General features: G+C 48.1%; 1 protein-coding gene across 2 annotated transcripts in view; it reads left to right on the top strand.

The window, feature by feature from the left end:
• The window catches only part of ppargc1b (peroxisome proliferator-activated receptor gamma, coactivator 1 beta), a 61074-nt gene that overhangs the window by 32138 nt on the left and 3879 nt on the right, over positions 1-25057 (top strand). For both annotated transcript variants that reach the window (XM_005741221.1, XM_005741220.1), the window contains exons 2-11: positions 10631-10816; positions 15621-15815; positions 20057-20182; positions 21447-22410; positions 22539-22584; positions 23301-23365; positions 23461-24064; positions 24255-24312; positions 24482-24600; positions 24907-25034. In XM_005741221.1, coding sequence (XP_005741278.1) covers positions 10631-10816; positions 15621-15815; positions 20057-20182; positions 21447-22410; positions 22539-22584; positions 23301-23365; positions 23461-24064; positions 24255-24312; positions 24482-24600; positions 24907-25034 — 2491 coding nt within the window. The remainder of the gene's footprint in view (positions 1-10630; positions 10817-15620; positions 15816-20056; positions 20183-21446; positions 22411-22538; positions 22585-23300; positions 23366-23460; positions 24065-24254; positions 24313-24481; positions 24601-24906; positions 25035-25057) is intronic.

The following is a 25057-nucleotide window of genomic DNA, read 5'->3' on the forward strand; positions in this document are numbered from 1 at the left end:
ACTGACATTTTTATTTAACTTCTTCAATCACAACAGTATATTTGAACATACACAATAGTTTATTTTTAGCTTACAAACATCTGAGCATAAAGTGCTGACAAAAAACCCTGGTGTAAACATTAAAATGAAAGTCAGTACAATGTGCAGATTGCAGAAATATACATAAAAAAAATCGGTGGCTTTACCACACTCAGTTTTTCGAAGTCTGTGAACTACTAGACAGTCATTCAATTAAAAAATAATATTAAATAAATAAATAAATAAAACTAATAAATAAAAAAATGCACACATCTTACTGATCTCTGCAGTCAGTAAAATTACACATAAAGTGCAAACATAATAGCAATTGTATAAACAATGAGTATGGCTCAGCTAGCCATAATCATCCTAGCTCACAGGTTTTTTGCTAGGAAGACCAGCATATCTACTTTTGCTGGCTTTAAGGATGGGCGAGTGCAGGTCACTATATTCCCTCCAGTGCTGAACAGACGCTCTGAGGGGGCACTTGTGGCTGGCACACACAGATATTTGTGGGCCATCTTGCACAGTCGTGGAAAGTGAATGTTGTGCACCTTCCACCAGGCTAAGGGATCATCCTCTCCGTCAATGACAGGGGTCAACAGGTAACTATTCAACTCTGCCTCCACGACATCTTCAAGTGGCAGAGGCAAAGCTGAAGAGGCCGCACTGGTCCTCAGAAGGTCGGGTAGGCCGGAAGTAAACGGCCGTGAAATTGGACGGTCTAGCCTTCTGATTAGCGTCACCGCTGTCTCGGTGGAGCTTAATAAACTCGGCCGTCTGCTCCTTGCTATCTAAAATATAACAGGACACTGGCGTAAATTCTCGACTGTCTCATACTTCTGTTTAATAAGTTTTCTGTTTGACGTTTAGTCAGCTGTGTGAAAACCAAGGAGGAACCCACCCGGGGGATTAATAAAGTTTTATTTTATCTAATCTAATAACTTTAATCTCAGCCAAACCGATTTACTCACGAACAAACAAAACACTGAAAATAGCCCAACAATAACATTTTTAGGTTGTCTAAGTGACTTGTATATTACATTTAACCCGAGCAGCGAAAGTCCGCGGTGATCTGAAAATGATGTGCCGGGAGTTGTGCCGTTCTCGGCCGCATCAGTAACCCTCGAGCTCCCGGCTAGCTGTCGAGCTGGTGGGTAGCAGACGCCTCCGAAAACGTCAAAGCACTTTTGCAAATATGCGATATCTTGATAAACCGAGCAGATATTTGATGTTTACACAGCTACTTTCTCGCCTGAAAATATGTTAAAAGTTTATTTTGTGACCCAGAAAGATTAGTAAGAGTGATTTTAAAACTTAGTAGCGGCCGCCATTGTTGGAAACTGGAGTTTGGCTGGGCCGTGCTATGAATTCTGGGATATGGTAGGCCACGAAGGACACATCCGACCCATCCTTCAAATTCGGGGAAAAGGAGGACGCATTTGTCGGCTGCATTCGGAGGAGTCTACGAATTTGGACAGCCTTCGGCGCGTCGCTGTGACGTAATCGGTCTACAAATGCGGCCTCAGGAGGATGCAGCCCATGAATTTGGACATGTCCAGAGTATAATCGCAGCCTTTGCGGTTAGAAAATTGCACTTGATCATGTCGCGATATTATCGCAAATGCGATATATCGTTCAGCCCTAATCACCTCACAGGTGAAAGATGCTTCACCTGTGACGTCTTTGGGCAGAGCTCTCACACAGAGCATCCACCGGAGTTTTGGTCTGATCACACTGAAGGTCATGACCTTTGGTGCAGGCTGACACACAGACATAGTCTTGGCCGGCCGTGGCTCTTTATGACATCTCATCACCACCCAGAAATGAAAATCATGTTGAAGGACGGTTTCCCACTGCTGGAGGAGGTCCAGGGTTCCTACTGGGAGATTTAAGAACGGACACCTGTGTGAAGCCGGAGGAGAGGGTGGGGCTGTTCTCAGATCTGTGATCACACATTGTTTCAGTCCTGCTTTAAATATACAACATAAAAATGGCACCTCAGCAGGACAAGTCATTATACCCCACTACACACACACACACACACACACACACACACACGCCCTGAGGCAGCAGCAGTGATGGGAACAGCCAGTACTTCACAGCACTCTGGTTTAGCAGCATCTCACTTCCTCCTTCAGTTGGCCTGAGTTTTACTCATCACTATATACACACACACGCACACACACACACACAGACACACACTCCTGTTTGTCTGGCAGCAGCTCCTCGAGTCAGCAGCACTCTGTGGAAGAACTGGTCATGAGACCAGGATAAGAGCTAAAGATGGTAACAAACACACTATGACAGGACACACACATATACACCTATTACAAGTGTGTGTGGTTTACACACACACACACACACACACACACACACACACACACACACTGTAATAGCACATTTACGTTGTGTAAAGTTTCTTCTTTCTTCTCTCAGACAGAAAAGAGTAAGTCCAGAATCCAGACCCTGTTCCAGCTCTGAGCTGTTTGTCTTTGTAAGGAAACAGATCTGGGGGCGGGGCTTTCTCTTGTGCACAGACACACCTGTGACCCCTGTCCCATCAGTGCCTTGGAAATTCTGATGGACAAACGTCCCGTGGCTCTGTCTGAATGAGTGTGAAGAGCTCGGTGTGGTAGAGCAGGTCGTTTCCCTCCTGCTGCTGCTGAGCTCAGGCTCCACCATCCTGCTGTTAGCGAAGGGCAGCCAATCAACAAGGATGAACTGAAGTTCTGCACGGAGGCTCGGTATCAGAGAAAGGAGGATTATTTTGAGCTGTGAGTCATGCAGAGCTGCTCTGGGAGTCCCCATGCAGCAGAATGGATGGATCAGAGATCTCAGCAACCAAGCTATGTTACAGCAGCCTGACAGAACCATGTTTGCATGTTTGTGGCATCATCTGCATGTTATTTGTCAATCAGCAGATTAAAGTTGAGTTTACACGGTGAGCTGTCGCAGGAGGAGGCGAGGGAAAAACGCTGTGGCGCTCAGTCAAGCTTCTCGGGACAAATGGACTAAACGCTCAGCCTTGGCATATACCCCTGTGAGCTTTCACTGTCTCACTTTGTGCCTCAATAATCAAACGGCAGGTAATTGGCTCTTTGTGGGGGGAGGAGGGAGGGGCACTTTTTTGTCTGCTGTGATTAAGCTCATCCTTTCTTTACCGGCTGCGTGGAAGTTGAAATCCTTCCACCGCTCACAGGTGTGTCGCAGTGAACCTTCAAACAGACACTGTGACTGCGATCAGCTGCAGGGATCACTGCGTCAGCTTGTGTTCTCCTGCTGTGGTTCTGTGGGCCGTCAGATTCCTGCACCAAGCACTTCCTGTCAAAGTGACTTACAACAAAGTGGGCGTTAAAGGCCTTATCTCCTCCATGTCAGTTCTTTATGCGGAGCTTGGATGTGATTACACCTTCATCCGCCGCCTCTCATCACCATTTTTCAGCTCTATGGGAGCGTCCGTCACCTCACCTTCACGTCTGTGCCACGCCTCCTTTTCCTTATTACTGCGTCTGTCAAAGACGAGCTTGGGTCATTTCAAGTCCCGATAAAATATGTTCATGATCGCACTAAAGCCACGGGGAGCAGACTAATCGTGGATTCGCTGCTCAGAGGATCAGGAGTTTGGGAAAGGTGTCGATCGAAGCATCGATTACTTCCTTTTGTGTTCCGGGATTATTTCAGTGATTCTGCAGTGAGTGCTGTTGCAACATCAGCTGTTTGGTAATCTCAGCTGATCTGGAGCTGCAGGCCCTGAGGGCAGCCCGGTCTCTGAAACTCGCTAACCTGGACACACCACCCAGTGCTCCGCTCTCAGCCTCCTGCGGTGTGCAGTCCAGAGAGCCTGACCTTGTATGGTGTTGCTTGTGTGTGTGTGTGTGTGTGTGTGTGTGTGTGTGTGTGTGTGTGTGTGTGTGTGTGTGTGTGTTTGAGGGAAGTTGGGACAGCTCTCACATGACCGGACTTGTGACTGACCTTGCGCAACATTACAACAGGCCTGCGTCCAGCTGCCAGGACAGCAGCCGAGCTTTGATTCCTGCGTGTGGATCAATAAAGTTACACGTTATTATCAACGCTCCGCTATTTTTATTGTCGTGATTTTTGGCACAAAGTTTGGAGGAGGTGTGATGCATGTACAAAAACATGACAGCCTAATTTCACTCAAGTTATGACTCACCAGAGAAGCTAATGTTTGTACCAGTTGTGTGTGGCCTCCTCGCTCCTCGTGATTGGCTTGTGTCCTTTCTGGACCCGTCTGCAGATAGTTGTGTGTTCTTTGAGATTTTTCTTGCTTCATATTTTTCTTAAAGAGTTAAAAAAGCGTTCACCTTTGAAGGGTGACCTCAGCTAACGAGATGATTTCAGCTTGTGTAACTCTGAGTCCAGTGGAAAGACGCGGCGCTCGCGCTTAGCCAACCCAGAGATAAGCTTTGAGGAATCTGAGTGTTTAAAGATAGAAACGAAGGATGCTGGAGCTCCACCGCAGAGCCTCGCTGGCCTTTCCACATCCACTCTCTCCTTTTAGCCCAGATAGCTCTCCCACGTGCAGGCGTGCTATAAATAGCCCAGGTTTAATGCACGATTGTCCCGGCGGACTCTTCGTGTTGGTAGCGTCTCGCTGCTTTCGCTCAGGCACACATTAACCACAAATGGGTCCCACCACACCTCCACCCCCCAAAACAGCAGAATTACACAGTGAGGGCCTTCTGAAGGAGCTGATAGTGAGCAGATCTCAGAGGTCAGGCTCATTCATTTGCACATTACCTCTGCTGTTCCAGCACGAGGCGGAGGCTCAGCGCAGAGCCTTCGTCTCTTGTCTGTCAGTGAGTATTCTGCATTAATTTCATGCTCATTTGTTTAATCTGCCCGTTCGAGCAGTAACGGCTTCAGAGACACTCTGAGTGATGCTGACGGGCCATGGTGTCAGGGAGGAATAAACCCGCCTCTGCTGCCGTTTGCTTTCAGAGAGGGGATGACGGAGCGCCGTGCGGTCACTCAGCAAAACCTCTCATTTAAAGTCACATCTCAGGCTCCTTGGCACAAGTCAGGACCTGCTTTGTGCAAAAGCGGGCACGTACGTGCTGCTCTCACCTTCTGGTCGCTTCCACTTCTCCCTCAACTGATGCTTGATGACTGCAAAAATTTGAGCCCTGACTTCGATCGGCAGGAGTCAAAGCTCCGCCTCCTCGCGCTCACCTGAACTCGACCCGATACGGGGTCAGAGTGTCAGAGCCGGTGTACATTCGCAGCAGTTGGAATAAACGTGGGGAGCGACAGAAAGGCTTCAATGAAACACGAGCAAACATCTGCTCTCAATCACACGCAGGTCAGCAGTAAATCACTGCATCAATGCCTTAAATGGGTGTCTGGAGGCTCTGAAAGCCTTCCTGTAAATGCTCTGACGCAGTTTGACTTTTGGACCTGCAGTGAATCCCCTCACCTGATTGGATGCTGCACACGTGTTTATGTTTGGTTTGTATCTTTGCAGAGACGGTTAACACAATCCTTCCTGGAAACAGGAGCAGAATTGCTCCTCGCCGAGCTGCTTCCTCCTCCCGGTGTCTGATTCATGTCGAGAAGCTTACAGTCTTTGTCGCTATTCAGAGTCAGTGCAGCACTACAAGCACGCCGCAGCCTCGTATCGCCTTCCGCTGCTGCAGCGTCACGTGTGCACTGATGTTCTGGGACATGTTCTACATACGTGGGATGTCCTCATGTGTGTGCCTGTGCATGCGTGTCATGTTCAGGGATGGTTTTATTGATTGATGGCTGTGGTGGAGGGAAGGGAGGATGATGGAGGGAGGAGTGGTAACATTCAATCAGACTGTCCTCTGATGGACGAGGGTAAAAAGAGTATACGAGGAAACTGTAAGTGGAGAAAAGGGCAGAGTGGCCAACGAGGGAAGGCTGCATGATGGTAGGAATGAAGAAAGGATGGGGATGAGTCAGAGCCACGTGAGGAGGATGTGAGCTGCATGCTGAGGGAGGTTCACACTCAGTTAGGTGAAACACACCTGCATCAGCAGCGGGGGGAGGGTCTTACCAAGGGCGCCCTCTCCTCTGTCACTCCACCTTTCCTCCTCCTCCTCCTGCTCAGTGAAGTCATGACCGCTCTACCCCCCTTTTCCCTTCGCTGACGTTATTCTGACCTACATCTTCCTTCCTGTGTCCTTCTTCTTCTTCTCTCCTTCAGCGCGTCTTCTGTTTCCGGCTCCGTTCATCAGCTTGTCCACCGCTCAGGTTCCTATGCTCTCTGCTGATTGGCTCTTTGATCATGTCTCATGAGTCGTTTATGAAACCGTAAACGCTATCAGCTGATCTTATCTCTTCCATGACCCAAATAAACACGCTGAATAAACACTCATAAACCGAGACGCACAGTGAGGCGGTGAGCTGAGGTTGGAGATCACTGAAGGTGTGTTTGTGTGTGTGTGATGTAACTATGCTTTGATTTAAAAGTGGGATAAAACACGCAGTCCAAAAACAGCCAAATATTAAAATGATGGGGCAGCGGGATGGGGAGAGGAGCGATGAGGCTTTTATCATTTCTGTGTTCTGGCTGTCGATCGAACAGCTGATTGGGAGAAATATACGAATACTGTTAATTGCTTTTATGAAAAATGTGTTGATTCATGGTGACCGTGAAGTAGAAGACGGCTCAGAGCTGCTTTGTTGTAGCTGGTGGTGGTCTGTCAGCTGGACAAGTTGCCGATGTGGACTGTGTTATGTGTTACAAACAGAAGCTCCTGCACAGTTCCAGAGATTCCCAGAGCTGATCTGAATGGCTCAGCATTGGGTCTGACGTAGAATAATGGATAATAATAATGGATTGGATTTATATAGCGCTTTTCAAGTAGAGCTGGGCGATATGAGATTTTTTCATATCACGATATGTTTTTTTCATTTCAGGCGATAACGATATCCATCACGATATAAGCCAAATAACTATATTTGTAAGATTTAAATGTGCCGTTGCTCACAAGTAAAATGTGAAATAATCAGCAGCTTGTTTTGATTTAAATATTTATTTCCCATAATAAGTTCAACAGGGTAGATGTACTTAAGGAACATGAGACTTTTTCAGATAAATAAAGGCAAATATTGCAAACTACACAAAAGGCAGCCGCTAAAGCGTCTAAGTTTCAAAATAGAACAAACGAAACAGACTAAATTGTCAATTCCACTTAGAAACAAAGTATTAATTCTACAAATAAATCTTAGTTTGTTTTACAGAAGAACAGACAAAACTGACTAACTTTTGTCAATATCAAATAAACTGAGAACTAAAAGGGAATTCTCAATCTCTCCTTGTTGTATAGCTTAGCTTTTCAAACAGTTGTAACAGTTACTTTAGTCTGACAAAAGCCGAATGACGAATTAGCGCTTCCAGTCAGAGACTGAGGCTACGTCCACACGTACACGGGTATTTTTGAAAACGGAGATTTTCCGTTTTCGTTTTAAAAAATAATCCCGTCCACACATAAAGGCAGAAATGAAGGAAAACGCTGCTATGAACATGCCAAAGCAGCAGGTGGCGCTAGATTCCTAACCGTGCCGAAATGTTGGCCAATCAGAAGTCTAGAAGCCTCGGTGGGAAAAAGTAAACAAAGCTGGGGCGTAGAAGCAGAACAGAGTCGTATGTGTAGACGGACAGTAACTGTGTATATGTAAGCATTTAAACACTGCAGAGAGTAGAACAGTAACAGTATTGTAGAAATTCATTTCACCGAAACAATAACGTGGCGCACAGTGTGACGCATGCACCAGTTTATTGTATTTCCAGACTTGCTTTCGGCACATTTACAGTGCACGCTACTCTGTTTTTTGTCAGACTTGAAATAGCCGAAATACCTTCACACTACGGAGCTTCTATGGCTCTTCTGTTCGACAATATCTCCGGCATTGGACCATCATCTGTTTTCTCTTCGGTCACGCTCGGTTGATTTTTCTAGTCGGCACACTCATTTCCTCCATTACCCGCTGGCTGCTTCCCAAACAAACACACGTGCGGCTTGGCACTTGTGCTGTACGTAACAAGTCACGCGACGTGACGCTGCGGCTGTGATTGGTTCGGCTCTGCGCTACTGAATTTGGATCGGCTGACCTTTTTTTTTAAGAGAACAAGAGCAGCGAGGTCTATCGCGATAGCTTAATTTCTCTATCGAGTAAAAGTTATATCGCGATACATATCGTTATCGTTCTATCGCCCAGCTCTATTTTCAAGGCACCCAAAGCGCTTTACAATGCCACTATTCATTCACACACACTGGTGGAAGCAAGCTACGGTTGTAGCCACAGCTGCCCTGGGGCAGACTGACAGAGGCGAGGCTGCCATATCACGCCATCGGCCCAACACCAGTAGGGTAAAGTGTCTTGCCCAAGGACACAAAGCGACCAAGAGCCAGGACAGAGAGCCCGGGGATCGAACCGGCGACCTTCCGGTTACAGATACGCTTCCCAACCCCCTGAGCCACGGTCGCCCCAAGTGTGCTATATATACTTGATGTATTGCGAGTTTTTCCACATACGGTGGTTAAAATATCTTCTAGAAAAAGCAATATAAATATTTCTGAAACATGCCGTAAAGCTGTTGCTGCAGTGCCATGAATTAATTCCAGCAGCTGAAAAGTCGTCCTCTGCAAAACAAACAAAGACTGTTTTAAACTTTGCATGTGAGCATCTCCATGTTATAAGCACAAAAGAGAACCTTTGCAAGTCAAGTCTCATTAATTCTTGTTTGTGATCGTTTGTTTGTCGAGTGTTGACCACAGAGACAGTCGTACTGTCACTGGTGAAAAAGCCTCTGTGTGCAGATGATGCTTCAAATAAAACATTTAAATTGAACGAGTGCAATTTTAGGCCATATGTGGTTAAATATAACATTAAAACATGTAACATAGTCTGACAGTGGGTCCAAGGGTTTCACCCTGATACCTAATGACAGGATACGCCTCCTCAGAGATGGTGGGTCTCTGAACTCGGAATAAAAAGTGTTCCTTTCATTGTGTGAGCAGAGAGCACTGCTCGTGTTGAACGTGTTAATTTGGTTAATTTCATCATCACATCAGTGGTCTCAGCTATGCTAGCTGAAACCTGATAGAAACGTGACAGTTGCTGCTGGGACAGAGTGTTCTGCACGCTCAGACACAAACGGCAGAGGACGAGTCGGCTACAAGCTGAGCTGCTTTGTGTTTGAGGAAAGCTGATCTGTTTGAATCAGTTAAAGACGTTTAACTGGTCGACCCAGTGTGTGTGTTGTCGTTTCCTCATCATTCATAAAACAGGACATTGATTCTGTGTGTCGTCTTCATGCAGACGTTAAGGAAGGAATGTTTCCTCCTCCCTTCAGAGACCATGCAGTCATTTCCCATCACGGCGAGTCACGCACACACACTTCCTGCTCTTCGCAGTGACGTGGCTCAGTGTGTGTGAGAGGCTCGGCCTGCTGTGACTGTGAGCCACATGGTAAAGAATTTAGAGATGTGATCTTGAAGGTAAAACACAAACTGAGCACAGTTTCCCTTTTCACATGTTCCTGAGAGCATTTCAGGAATTGTTGATTAGGAAGCGGGATCTGAAATCGTCTTGTATGGGCAACGGACATTTTCAGGGAGTGAGTTTTTCAGAGTTGGGCAAGCCATCGCTGAGGTTTTAGAGAAGTGTTTGGCAGTTCCTGACTTTATGAAGGGTGAAGGCTCTTGTTCCTTCAGGCAGAGGCTTCGTGTAGGTGTCGAGTGATTTGGTAATGGGAAATGATTCTTGAGGTCTTGTTACCTCAGATGTTGCGAGGGGTCAGAGGGTGCCTGCTGAGGTCCTTTATGTCCATAAGAGTTCATGTGGAGGTTCCTGTGATTTCATGTGATCGTAGGAGATCCTCGTTGTTGATTACTGCCTGGAAATAATCTCCATTCCTCTGCTGTGTGTCTAAGCCTAGGTCTCCTTTTTTTTCTCTTTCAGTGTTTGCAGTGAGTGACGCGCAGAGCTCGAACAACTTTGAGATATTTGTCACTAAAGAACATCAGAAAACAAAGTTATATCAACCATCCACCTCCTCGGTCAGAATACACATGCAGCTCAGTAAAACCAGCACTCATCACATGTGTCACTGTGACCACAGTGAGACGTGCATTAATAGATGAAGACCGTCCACACTGGGCGACTGTACATGTGACAGACAGTCTGTGCGATCCTGGTGTTGAACCTCCTCTAATGTGGAAGCCTTATTACATCTAATGAGCAGCTGTTGATGAGAGCTCCTTGTGATGCTGACAGCGAACAGTGATTTACAGTGCAGACTTTTATCCAAAGTGCCTCTCACTTTGAGAAAGGGCGGCTTGATTGGAACTGAAGCTCTGACAGTACAACCACACAGAAACATTCAGACTCATCGGAGTCGTGGAAGGAGAACCATCTCCACGTTTGTGTTTCAGAGAGCACAGATAGCATCATCCACTGCTTAAGGCAAAGCAGAACAAAAACACTTTTACCCAGCTGTGATCTTTGTGACTTGTGCTATTTTTTTGTATCCCGAAAGAACCCAGGCTCCTGGGAATGCTGCTTTGATCTCAATGTTTAACTAACGTGACCTCTCCTTCTCTTTTTCCGTCCTCAGTATGGGGAGGAGGAGGTGTGTTCGGACCGTCTGGACACCGACTTCCCGGACATTGACCTCTCCCAGCTGGACACCAGCGACTTTGACAGCGTCAACTGCCTCAGCGAGCTGCAGTGGTGCAACGATCAGTCGGCCAACGCGTCGCCGGCCTCCATTCACTACAGCACAGCAGACGAGCTGTTCGAGGTGAGGTTTCTGTCCTGAAGCCGGTGCCTCTTCTCGAAAATACGTCTCCTTTTTCGGCGTCTTTCTTTCTCATACCTATGCTCGTTATCTTTCTATTCTTGGAAGAGCTGGTGGTCAGAGGGAAATGAATCTTCGTCCGTTGTTTAGTGTTGAGACAAAGTTGGTGTTGTGTGAAGGACTTCCCAAATACTCCCTGCTGACTCCTTTAGCTGCACAGTGTACAAAATATGTGCTCTGATATTATTTTAGTGAACTGAGGCGAGCACGAGGTGTTAGGCCGGAATCAGCTGGCAAACATGTCCACGCGCTGCAGGCTTGTCTCAGCACTTCACACCAAACAGAGGCTGAATCTGTGCTTTTTGTTTTGGCACCTTCTTGTTTTTTCAGACCTTTTGACCAAAGCTGTTGTTTTATGAATTAATTCAGCTGTTAATTGAATCTCACACGTGCCTTTCGTGGAATTGGGTCTCAGAAGCATGTTGTTAGAGAGCCAAAGTTTCCTATGCTGAAGTGGGTGTAAAACCCAAACCCCTGTCTTGACCCTTGTGCTTAGATGTGGACATGCAGCGTGTCTCTGTGGGCCCAGCCAAGAAAGTAGTTCCCAGTTATGCTGCGTGTAACACGATGATGCAAGCAGCACATCTGCTGGGCCGCTGAAAGCCCGAGGCTCCGGTGTCCGGTGCCCTTCCGGGATGAATTCAAGGAATACCCTTTTAATCTTTCTTTATCTGCGAGCCGGCCCTGGATCATTGATCGTCCATAGGTTTGCAGTCCCTGCAAAGTCTTGCAGTCCCATTATGGAGGCTAAATTGAGAGCACCTCGAGAATAAAAAGACAATAACGGAGAGATAAAGTAGCATTTAGGTCCACATCATCTGCTGTGTAATGCAAGTCTGCTGATGGAAATTGCTTTGATGCTGCAATGTGCCACAGAGAGTATTGGTTAAATGAAGACAGGCAAAGCATTATGGGAATTCAGGTAAATAAACACCCACAGCCCCTGTCTGCACTCTGAGCGCCTCAGTTTTATTCTTACTTCGATCCACATTAGCTGACGCCTGAGCGACTCTTTGACTTCCTGTTGCTGACACGAAACTAAACTTCACAAGATCACAGACGGACAACACAGACAGTTACAGACGCAATCATACAGCACAAACACAATCACAGACACACAACAGACACAGTTACAGACACAATCATACAGCACAGACAAAATCACACACACAGTCGCAAAGACACAATCATGGACACAGGTGTATTCATACTGAGAAGTTACAGCAGTGAGATTCTTCATGTCTAACAGCAGCCGACTAATAAGAAAATACACGAAGAGGAAACGGGCGCGTTAATCTCACCGTTTTTCTGGTTCTTTGTCTCGATCAAACACTGCAGCTGCTTTACTTCCCGGCCTTTGTGGTATCGGGAGCTCTTTGATGGCTTCATGGCACTTTTTCCTTTCTGTGTTTGTCACCAGTAACTGCTCCTCCTGATGCGTTCTGGTCTGTGTTCACTCATTTTTCTGTTTCTGCAAACTCACTCTGCACATGTACAGCTTTGAAAAACACAGCACCCCCCTTCATTCCTCTGATATGTTATATTTCAGTCAATACTATATTGATCAGATTAAAACAGCAGTGTAGATGGTCAGACCGCGTTTGATTATGAATACGAGTAATGAATAGAGTGATAACCAGGCACATGAAGCCCTCCCAGTGTCTCTGCCCCTCTGCTATCAGTCAATATGGTGCTTATTTACGGTCGCGTGTCGCAATCTCATCCCCAGCTGGAGGTTATCGATCGTGTTTGTGTGACTTAATTTAACCTCAGAGTGCAGAGATCAGGAAAGGAAAGAGCAAATTGATTTAGAATTATGATTTTAGCAATAAAAGCCCACACATGCTCAGTGGACATCTATTCAGCTGTTCGTGTGTCAGCCAATCACACGGCAAGACAAGCTGCTGAAGCTCAGACCGAGCATCAGAATGATGAAGAAAGAATGTGGCATGGTTGTTGGTCTGAGTGTTTCACACACTGATCTCCAACCATCTCTGAGCTCAGAGGAAATAACCAGCCAGCAGCAGCTCTGTGGGAGGAAATGACTCGCTAAGGTCAGAGGAGGATGGACAGTCTACTTAGAGCTGATAGGAAGGCAGCAATAACTCCAGTAAGCACTCGCTACAACCAAAGGTTGTGTCCAAATTCATGGGCTGCATCCTCCTGAGGCCGCATTTGTAGACCGATTACGTCACAGCGACGCGCCGAAGGCTGTCCAAATTCGTAGACTCCTCCGAATGCAGCCGACAAATGCGTCCTCCTTTTCTCCGAATTTGAAGGATGGGTCGGATGTGTCCTTCGTGGCCTACCATATCCCAGAATTCATAGCGCGGCCCAGCCAAACTCCAGTTTCCAACAATGGCGGCCGCTACTAAGTTTTAAAATCACTCTTACTAATCTTTCTGGGTCACAAAATAAACTTTTAACATATTTTCAGGCGAGAAAGTAGCTGTGTAAACATCAAATATCTGCTCGGTTTATCAAGATATCGCATATTTGCAAAAGTGCTTCAACGTTTTCGGAGGCGTCTGCTACCCACCAGCTCGACAGCTAGCCGGGAGCTCGAGGGTTACTGATGCGGCCGAGAACGGCACAACTCCCGGCACATCATTTTCAGATCACCGCGGACTTTCGCTGCTCAGGTTAAACGTAATATATAAGTCACTTAGACAACCTAAAAATGTTATTGTTGGGCTTTTTTCAGTGTTTTGTTTGTTCGTGAGTAAATCGGTTTGGCTGAGATTAAAGTTATTAGATTAGATTAGATAAAATAAAACTTTATTAATCCCCCGGGTGGGTTCCTCCTTGGTTTTCACACAGCTGACTAAACGTCAAACAGAAACCTGATTAAACAGAAGTATGAGACAGTCGAGAATTTACGCCAGTGTCCCGTTATATTTTAGATAGCAAGGAGCAGACGGCTGAGTTTATTAAACTCCACCGAGACAGCGGTGACGCTAATCAGAAGGCTAGACCGTCCAAATTCGCAACCTTCTGAGGACCTGGCCCACGTAGACTGCGAAGGCCGGGTCCTCAGGAGGATGCAGCCCATGAATTTGGACACGACCAAAGTCTGCAGAAGAGCGTCTCTGAACCTTGAAGCAGATGGGCTCCAGAAGCAGACGACCACACCAGTGTCACTGCTGTCAGTAAGAACAGGAAACTGAGTCTATGGCTAACACAGACTCTCAAACCTGGACAACAGAAGCTGGAGAAACGTCTCCTGGTCTGACGAGTTTAAAGCATGGATCCATCCTGCCTGTGTCCGTGTTCAGGCTGCTGCTGGTGTGACTCTCAGTACCAGCTGAGCATCGTTTAAACTCCGTAGCCTGGCCGAGTGCTGCCGCTGACCACGCCTATCCTTTATGACCTCATTGCACCGTCTTTAGCAGGATAACAAAGCTCCGTGTCTCAAAGCTCAGATCATGTAAGACTGGTTTCTAGAACATGACTGTGAGTTCACTGCACTCAGGCAGCCTCCACAGACACAGATCTCAGTCCTGCAGAGCAGCTTTGAGATGCAGGAGACACATCTGCATCAGCTGTGTGATGATGTCATAATGATGTCAGTCTCTGAGCAGCTTGTTGAATCTGAGCCATGAAGAGTTAAACTCAGTACTAGCAGATGTACCTAACAAAGTGTAAGTAAGTAAGTGTCTGTATTTTGATTGTCAGGTAAATGTAAATCTGTTTTTCTGTGACTGTTAAATTAAGTATGAAGCGCCTTGAGGCGACTTATGTTGTGATTTGGCGCTATATAAATAAAATTGAATTGAATTGAATTGAAGTATTGCTTTTAGCCAATCAAAGGCTTTCCTCTGCTGATGTAGCACTGTGTAGATTCCCGCAGAGAAGACGTGAGCTGGCCTGAAGATGGAGAATAAATGTAGGAATAAATAGTTTTGGCAGCTGGGGACAGATGGATCTGGATGATAAAAGAGAGAGACAGATGAATGAAGCTCGCTGGCTTCCCGTAGGCCAGCCGTGCTATCGCCTCTCCACCAGACTCTGCTCTCAGCAAGATGGCAGCTCATCAACAGTAAACAACTCCTGTGTGGATGTCACAGGAGGGCCGGCGGTGGAAAGAGAGCTGAGCTTGGACTGAAATTACACATAAACATTATTTTCTTCAAACGAGACAATGTTCATGCTGAAACATTACAGAAGTGCACATGCAGCATTGCAGAGAACTCAGTGTCGTACTGACGGAGATAACAAGGTCAAAGGTCAGAGTGGAGTCACCTGACCTGTGATGTTATTGTGATAAATGACACAAACAAGAAGAAAGAGTGATCAGAATGTATGGGGCATTGTTTGAGGAGTGATTCAGCTCCCGAAGAGTCCTTCAGTCTGAGAACCAAGACATCTGTCTATACATCCAAGCATCCATCCATCCACCCATGTATACATCCATCCATCCATCCAAACATACATCTATACATCCATCCATCCACCCACCCATGTATACATCCATCCATCCATCCAAACATACATCTATACATCCATCCATCCATCCACCCATGTATACATCCATCCATCCATCCATCCAAACATACATCTATACATCCATCCATCCACCCATGTATACATCCATCCAAACATACATCTATACATCCATGCATCCATCCAAACATCCATCCATTCATATGAATGTGGTGATGGTGATAGATCTGGTGTGGTGGATTAATAATGGGTCTCTGAGGTGTGTATCGGTGTTCCTGATCCCGCCCATGTTCTCTTCCTGCAGATAGAAGAGGAGAACGCGGCTCTGCTCGCCGCTCTCACCGACAGTTTGGATGGGATTGTGGATGCCGAGGTGGGTGGACTCTCTGTGTTCCCCGCCCTGGGGGAGGAGCCCAGCCAAGAAGAGGAAGATGGTCTTTCTCTCAGCGCCGAGGACTTCAGCCAGCCTCTGGGGTCCGAGACCGAGGACCCGTCTCTGGTAAGAACACAGAGCGGCGTGAAGCAGCATCAGAACTGTTTCTTTTGTCTCTATTCTGGGTCTGGACCTCAATTTTCCACATCTCCCTCTGTTATGTTTGGTATACAAAAGAGAAACAGGAGATGAATATACCAAACATAACAGAGGGCTGTTATGTTTGGTATTCATCTCCTGTTTCTCTTTTGTCATTGGTCTGCAAATCAAACGTCTCTCACAGCCCAACAGACAGAGATCCTTTAATGCGAGCTTCAAACCCTATCCAGCCCTCGTCACCGCGACGTGCTGAGCCTCTCCTTTCCCATGCTCTCCCTGCAGCTTTCTCCCCCGTATCTCCATCTGTGTCGCGTTCACTAACCTTCATGATCCCCTCATCGGCCTGCGAGGTTCAAAGTCTGCCTTTAACTGCAGGAAAACAGAGCAGCACAAAGTAACCTTTCATCCTGTGTGTGTGTGGGGGTGGGGGTCCCGTTTCTGGGAACCAGGCATTATTTCAATCACACAAACAGGGTGAAATGCTTCAGAGAGAGCGCCTTGTAGAGGTTTGTGTGAGAATGAGATCTGGTCATAAATGATGAAATCCTGAAAAAGAATAAAGTCTGAGATGTGTTGAGAACGGCGATACAACAGTTTCTTACAGCAAGCTGCTGACTTCAGACTTTTAGGCAACTTTCAAAGTTGTGTGAGTGATTTGACGATTCTGCAGACCTACACAGTCTCAGGACCATGAGTGAGGTGGTCTGTGTTGGTCTTTGTGCTGAAGTGTGTGTGTGTCTGTTCTCCCCCCCCCCCCCGGGCCTCTTCCTTGTTCCCTGAATCACTCTTCCTGGAACAAATCCTGTTCTCTCCCCACTTGCCCCTCCCCCCGTTATCAGCCCTTGCCTGCACCTGAGCCCGTCGCCTCCTTACCAAAAACTCTGAAACCTGTTGAGCCCCCCCTGCTGGGCTCAGCCTGGAGGTAATTGAAGCAGGAAGTTATTTGACTGCTCATGCGATTACCTCCAATGCGGTCTTGTTGCTCTCGTCACAAACACAAATCCACCCGCTTCCTCAGCGCACGGTGCTCGCAGGCTTTACTTGTGTGCTCTGATTTAGCGGCAGCTGACAAAGATGCTATTGTTTGGCAGTCGTGAGTCATGGCGGATGTCTGAATACCTGCAGTGTAAATGTTTACCAGCATGCTCTGACTTCTTTTTGTACTGACATGATGAGGCCATCTATAAAACCACCCTGTTGAGCCACATTTGCTGGGCTCTAAAATGAATGCAGTGATAGACTGTGAGATAAGAACGGGTCAATATCCTTTATGGAACAATAAAATATGTTCTTACAGTGAAAGAAGACACCATTGAGTCTCCTTGGATTGAACTGCTCTGCAGAATTATACCAGCAAATGAATGATGGAGCCTTACAGTGAATGCAGCTGTGCTGCAGTGTGTAAGCCGTGAGGAAGCAGACTGAGCGATGGCAGCATATCAGCCGTTGCTCTTCTCTGGTACAGGTGCACTGTAGTAACTGCTTTGGCCTCAAGCCACTTTATACTGGAGTAATAGAGAGAAAAGCCCAACAATGAGACAACCCCCTAGGAGCAAGCACTTGGTAACAGTGGAAAGGAAAAACTGTTTGAACAAAAAGAAACCTCCAACAGAACCAGGCTCAGGGTGGGAGCCTGCCTGCTGTTACCTCTTCAAACCGCTTTGCAACCCACCCCACCCCAGCACCTCCACTTCATGCTTTTACTAACTTAATGTAACTGACACCTGCTCATATCTGTGCTGGGGTCAGAGGTTGGAGCTGGGGTCAAAGGTCGGTGCGGTGCAGTATAAAAGAAGGAATCTGTGCATTTTTATGCCTCATGCTTCTCACGTATGTATACAAAAGGACCAAGAGGTCAAGGAGCGCCAAATATAAATGATGAGAGGTTCTGTTCCCCACCTAAATAATATCTGAACACTAAGACTACAGAACCACAGACACTAACAGACACGTAGGTGGAGCCTTGACAGTGTTGGTGTAATCATGTCCAGTGTCCAGGGCCCCATCATCGTTATCCCTGTTCATTTAAAGCTACACTGTAAAGTGTGTGCACCCACTGCGAGCTGTTTCAGTGACACCACTGGGATTGAGTGTTCAGTTTGACAACATGCAGAACACATCACCAACGACACGTTTAGGAATAATACTTATATACAAGATAGTAAGCCAGAGGTTTTACTGTATGACTGGAGTACTCTAGTGTACTAACAGTAGTGGGGACGGATCTGAGAGGCATTAGCAGGAAAATAGGGCATTCCTTCCAAATTGGTGGAAATTGCAGTGACGGTAAATGTTTCAGTAATCAGGACAGTTTGGCTGTTGAGGAAGCCAAAAAAGAAGCAGTCAAGCCTGTGAGCGCTAACGGTGAGTGTGTGCCGGCAGGAAGTCGGGCATCGCTGCAGGCGGTTAAATGCAATGAAGCTTTTGTTTGGTGCAAAACAGGCCAAAGATAGTGAGCTGTCACGCCACGACATGCCGTCGTCTCTGCTGTCTCACACGTTTGTCCTTGAAGCTTCGGCGGTCATCAGTCAGCCGGAACTCAGGTTGTAAGTACGAGACCCCGAAGGTCACAGAAACGCCAGCTCAGACTTCATGACTGTCGCCGTCGTTTATTCTTGAAGTTTTGGTGCACTTTTGATAATATTGATCCCAAAGGTCCACATGTAGAAAACTCCAGAGCAGTTTGATTGTGACAGATGCAACTCTGAGACTCTTTAAATAGCTTTAAATTATTACACTACACAGGGCTGCGTTTGACTTGAGAAACAATTTAAAAAAGTGAAGGTGTTCTCACAGGTGCAGCAGCCGGACATCCATGCAGGCAGAGCAGCCTCCTAACAACATTATTCTCTTTACTCTGCGTGCTGTCACATGACTGCTGTCACTGTGTTCAGGCTTAAATGAGGTGGCGGCCTCTACTGATAAATCCTAGAATCCTAAATTTTGTTCCAAAGTCTTCTAAAAGTCGTGTCTGTGTGGCGTGATTATAATTACATGACATATACGTATAAAGCTGCATAAACAGTGACAAGTTCAGTTTCCTCAGAGCTAAAAGAGCCGTGCAGAAGCTTTTAACATGTGTTTTCTCTGCACCGTGTCCCCCTCTTTCGGTGCTTGTGCACACTCTTGCAGTTTGTTCACATGTGATTGGCCCTTGGCTCTTTCTTCATGACTATTTGTCCCAGTGTAGAACAAGGCCTCCATTGATGAGGCCACTGAAGCTGTGGGAGGTGTCCAGAGTAGAGTAGAGCGAAGAAGAGTAAACTGTGTGTTTGAGGGCCCCGGATGCTTTCAGTGGTCCAAACAGACACAAACCTTCAGTTACCACTTTCACGCCCCTCAATGGGACTCTGAGCGGAGCATCAGCACGCGCTCAGAGCCAAGTTGGCTCGCCCACAAAGAGCCGCTGTGGCCCATTAACGATGTGGGCGACCGGCCCACTCACCCTGACCCAGATAGTATCTGTGCTTGCAGCCAGTGCTGACGGCTGGTGATGATGTGCAGCGTCGCTCACAGGTACACAGCTTCTAATGCTGACCTCCAGAGAGTCAGCCGCAGCATCACGCCATCATAAACACTCTGCACGCCCTGCAGTAGGTCTTCATATAATGTTGCTTACCTGTGACGGCCCCAATCAGAAACAGAGTTTTTATAAAGCGGCAACATCCGTGAGTTTCTACCAGCGATTCAGAGAGACTGAAAAAGGAGCTGATGGAGCTGACATGAAGCTCAGACCTGCACTGAATGGGCGACGAGGACAGTGGGCGGGGCTTAGGGGGTGTTAGTGTTAATATTCAGCGGAAGGGTAATACTGGGGGATGATGAAGGACAGGTTGGCTTCATGCCTGTAAGAAGACTGTGATGGAGGGATGAAGGAGCAGTCGTGCTCGGTTATTATAGAAAGAGAGAGTTTTTAATGGGAACGTGAGCGTGCCGTGTCGCTGTCAGCTTTAGTCGAGTGATAAATGTACAGTATGTTGACCCAGCCTGCATGTTACTCTTGTACAAACATCCATCAGCGAAGTGTTAACAGCTGACAGAACGTAGATTAAAAACTGGCGCATTCATCTCTCTGTGAGCCCTCTCCCGTGTTTGTGTTTTTACTACATTTGTACATCCGCCTCGCCGTCGTGCACGCGCACAAAGCGGCGCTCTATCTCTACGTCATGAAGACACTTCTGAAACCTTTTGATTTTCTTCCTCCTCAGCTGAAGAAGCTGCTGCTGACGCCTCCCAACATGCCTGCAGGCATGGACGTGCACAAAGAGGGCGTGAATGGCCATCGCTACTGCAACAGAAGCTTGCGCCTTCGTCCGGTCAGGCCTCTGCTGAAGGTGAGACACTTCCTGTCAGTACGTGCTGTTTAAAAGTTCACTACTTGTTGAATTAGGTTTTCAACAGAGCAACAAATTATCAAAATTAAATTCTCCAGTCTCTGGATTTTTACAATGAGTCGACGCAGTACTCGTGGCTGCGTAGGTAGTAGTACATCAGCAGTAAATGGTACAGTACGAAGCAGTTTTTACAGATTGTTAAGCTGTAGAATAAAAGCTTGCCGAGACCTTCCCGAGGAGAGGATGCTGTTGATGCTGGACGGAGTTCACAGAGCTGTGGCTTTAGCTTTAGAGCCGCGTAGCTGTGCTGTGGCAGATGGTGTGAGGGCAGCAGTGAGTTATGTGGATAATCCACAGCTGCACGCAGCACAGACATTAAACGTGAGCCTCTGTGCAGGGCAGGAAACCGCTTCCATGTTTTGTTGTGTGGGGCTTCATTTTTCATTTCCAGGAACAGCTGCAGACAGGAGAATGAAACAAAACAGTTCATCTGAAGCATCAGGATGTAGTGGAAGACTACAGGCTGCTGTAGTTGCATCCTTCATTACTGCATAGCAGGCCTGAACTGTGTTAGCTCACAGCACCGATGCTACAAGGGCTGCAGACCAAAAAGTTGTTCCACAAGCTTTTAAATATCTAGGCACAGAAAGGCCTTTTGACTTTTCCTTTCTTGTCCTTCAGATCGTGTTTTTGTTTCGTCCCGATGGCTTGTTTTCTTTAAAATCCAGCTTCCAAATTCCATCAGATTCTCTGAGCCACCTGAACATGCTGTCTACCAGCACACTGGCGTCAAACACAAAGCAATTCTGAGAATTGTTGTAGAATTTGAGTCTAATTACACTGATCCTTATCATCTGTTGTGACAACAATCACAACAGACTACAGCTACTCAGTAGCATTGTGAGGTAGTATGGCTTCAAAATCATTTATGGCACTGATACTGCCTCCTGCAGAGGGAAACAACATCTATTGCCATGGATACTTAATAAAGTTACGTTATAGTACATTTTTACAGTGAGCCGAGCTGTTTTTGCTCAGCGGTGCACACACAGAGCTGAGCATCATCATATATCCCTCGCATGTTATTTTTTCCTACATGCTCACCTTGTTTCTCACCCTTTGGTTTATGCTCTTGGTAGACTGTGGTGCTCATTTGGGCAGTGCTTTTTGCAGGTTGTTGGTAGACACGCTCCCACTGCCATGTTTTTTATCCTGTAATGCAGAGCACTTCCTGTTCTAACCGCTTGTTTGTCTCCATCTTCAGAGTGACGTCCCTCAGGAGAGGAAACCCCGGGCGGTGCGTCCCGCTGGGCGTCTGTGCACAGAGCTTCACCGCCACCTCACCACCACGGAGGACACTGCGGCTCCTGACACGGAGGAGGAGGACGAGGAAGAGGAGGACGAGGACAGTGAGTCTGAGGAGGAAGAAGAGGAGGAGGAGTCCTCCAGCAGTGAAGCGGAGGGAGCGGCAAGCGTGGCCGCTGCCCCCGTTGAGGCACCGAAGCCTCAGTTCAGCTCAGAGAAGGAGCTGCAGTCTGTGGTGGAGTTGATCAGGTACATGCACACCTACTGCCTGCCCTCGCGCAAGCAGCAGGGCTGGGATCGTAAGGACCGTGACCTGCTGCGGTCCCGGGCCCGACCTGAGGCCCCCCGCTCACCTGCCACAACCTCTCACAGTAGAGTGGTACTGGTGGCTGGTCCCGGGACCGGCGGGGGCTTGACTGGGTCAGCCAGCACCGCCACCAGGAAGCTCCCCTTCGCTCGGCGAAGGGAGATGAAGGCAGACTCCCTTCTCCGCACGCTCTTGCAGCAGAGCAGCTCTTTTGACGTGAGCAAGCCTTACAGACTGCACCGCCCACCCTACTCTCTCAGCCCCGACCGAACGGGAGAACCCGCTCCCTCAGGCCCGGCCCAAATCCCCACCTCCGCCAACCCCAAGCCAGACCTTGAGACCCCTGAGAGGAGAAGCCACTCCTCTGAGCCACCACGAAGCCTGGAGAAGACTGCAGACTGCAGCGGCTCCTTCTCAGTTCGGCGCTCACGCCGGCTGGCATCGTTTCCCAGCCGCTTTGCCAAAAGGCTGCGGCCTGAACAGGCCAGGGAAGAAGACAGGAAGGAGGGACGGGTGGGGCTCAAACTGCCGCCCACCCAAGCTGGAGGGGAAAGCGCGACGGAGACGTTGAGGGGAAAGCTAACGTCCAGTGAGCTGAGTCACCCCTGCTGCCACGGTACGTCACGCACGTCCTCCTTCGTTCGTGAAGGCGGGGCCTGCGAGTGTGACCTCGTCACAGCAATACTGACCTACATGCTGATGAGTTTGTACATGGCAGTGAGAGGATTTTTGTTGTGGTTGCAGAAAAGCCAGCCTGCCTGTGTCTGCCTCTCAACACAAAGTCTGCAGGGTGAGTATTCACAGAGTACCTGTAGGTTTCATCATGCAGGTGCACCATAGTTATTTAGGCCGGAAACTTCACTTTAGGTTTACTAACGTTGAGCTGACAGCAGTGCAGAGGTGACTCAGCAGGCGCTCCACGCTGAACATACTTCAGATTATGATGCTGAGAGGATTGTTTCAGCTGTGCTAATCTAAAGCCTGTAAACATGCAAATGACTGTTAATCACTTGGAAACCATAAAAACCTCCATTCATTCGTTTCTTCCTGTTTGGGTATTTGCTTAATGATCTTAATTATAAAAAATTGAATGGTTGGCAGTTTGTCAGTGTGTGCACTGTTTGGGCTGACACTAAATTTAAGGCTCCGTGCAGGAACACAGGGACATCACTTACCCTGCAGTGAAACGGTCTCTCTCCAGTTGAGATCACTTTTACTTCAGCATAAAAGACGCTCATGTTCATCAGAAGTTCTAGCATAAGGTAACCAAAACAGGAAGAACCATCACATTCCGGCTGCTCACCTGTGGGTCTGATGAGATTTCAGGATAAAAGGCTTCAGCACCATCCATGGGGCCATTTCTGAACTTTTAAGCCAGACCCAGATTCATCAGGACCCTGGCTGGTTTCTCAGAATTTAATTTGGGCAGACAGAGTACTTTTTTGAACATTATTGAATGGTGATTGTGTTCAGGGCTCTAACGTGTCCTCTGCTTTGATCCGGCAGAGAGTCCCAGTACAGCACCAAGGCCTTTGAGCAGACGCTCAGCGTGGACCTGTGCGGAACGGCGGGTAAGCCTCTTGCTGCTGGGGCCCCACGCGATGACATCATAGCTGCACATGCTGTTTCTCGCTCATGTACTCAAGCCTTTGTCGTCCCCACTCAGGTCTCACCCCTCCCACGACTCCGCCTCACAAGCCCGTGGAAGACGAGCTGTTCAAGCCGGCCGACGGAGGAAAAGGTGGAGGTGGCGGAAGCGAGCCCGCCCACCTGGCTTCAAACAGCAGCGCTGCCGTAAAGACCTCGTCCTGGGCGAGCCGGGCTCACCACCAGCGGAAGCTGCCAGAGCAGACGGAGCTATACGCTCAGCTGAGGCGCATGGGTCAGGCCAGCGAGACTGACGCCCACCGTGGCTTTGGTGACCATGACTACTGTCTGCTGAGCCTCGGCGAGAGCCGCAAGCGTAGCGCTGCCATCTTTGGCGCCATGTTACAGGGACGAGCAGAGAGCGAGAGAGTCGGTGCTCCAACTCCCAGAGTGGCCGAGGAGGAGCGGGAAGGGAAGGAGAGCGAAGACGGGCTGGTGCACCCGGAGGCTGCAGAGCCGCGGGAGCAGCTGACATCGTCATCGTCACCCCCATCAGACCGCCAGTCGGACGCTGCCACGCCGCCAGCTTCTGAAGAAGAGGCAGAGGGCTCGTCGGTGTCTCGCTCGCCCTCGCCCATCCCCCACCTGTGCCCCAACTCTCCCTCCAGCAAGAAAGACTCCAGGTAAGATGGACACTTGGGGGGGGGGGTAGAAGCAGAATCCCAGTGAGTCTTACATTGTCAAAGATCAGAGGTCATTATTTCTGGAACACAGGTTTTTTTCTTTGCCGCAGTCACCTGTTACCTGCTCGTGTCTTTCATTTTCACCTCGTGTTTGTCCTAATCTCACATTCAACCACCCCTGCTCTTTCAGTGAGAACTCGGAGATTTGTCCTGACGACACGCAGAGGATCAAAGCCAATCCTGACGAGGTACGTTCGTCGTTCCAGAGCCTGAGTGCTGATGTAGCCACAGTCAGGTGTGCCTCTGCGTACCTGAGAGCAGCTCTGCGCTCGGCCTCCCCTCGCTTTAGTTCACACATCTTTCAGTATTCTGTATTGTCCTTTGTCCTGACTGTTGCCATGGTTTCCCTGTTGCCAGGACAACTGCCAGGTGTTTTACATCCACAACCTGCCGAGCAGCGTGACCCAGAACATGCTGAGGAAACGCTTTCAGATTTTCGGCAAAGCAGAGGACTGCAAAGTCATCATCTGCAACGAGTAAGTGTGTGTGTGTGTGTGTGTGTGTCATTGAGTCTGTCCCGTGATTGGCCACAGCCCCTAAAGGTCAGAGAGGGTCACTTCCTGAGGGGCTCATTAAATGTGACTTTGAAATTTTAATTTAATGATGGTGCCCGCTCCTGTTGTTGCAGACAAACCCAAACATTTGGTGGTGTTGATGTAATAGTTTTGTTTTGGGGTCAGAGGCGAAGTCACTGCTTCATTGTATCCAGGATATCACGTGTCTGCACCACGCCTTAAAGCACCAGTAAGCTAATGCACCGCCTGTCCTCTGCCGGCCTGTAGGGAGCGTTGCGGGGTGATAAAGATCCGCTCATCGGGCGTTCAGAAGCACTGGAGAGAGCGGGAAGGTGTTTTCCAGAACGGACCGGTGAGCCCGCGGAGGCTGACGAGGAAGCGCTACATAGACCTCGGTAATGAACGCACACAGCAGCAC

The sequence above is a fragment of the Pundamilia nyererei genome, unplaced genomic scaffold, assembly GCF_000239375.1.
Source record: "Pundamilia nyererei isolate P.nyererei 1_Seehausen unplaced genomic scaffold, PunNye1.0 scaffold00108, whole genome shotgun sequence".
In the NCBI taxonomy this organism is placed as follows: Eukaryota; Metazoa; Chordata; class Actinopteri; order Cichliformes; family Cichlidae; genus Pundamilia; species Pundamilia nyererei.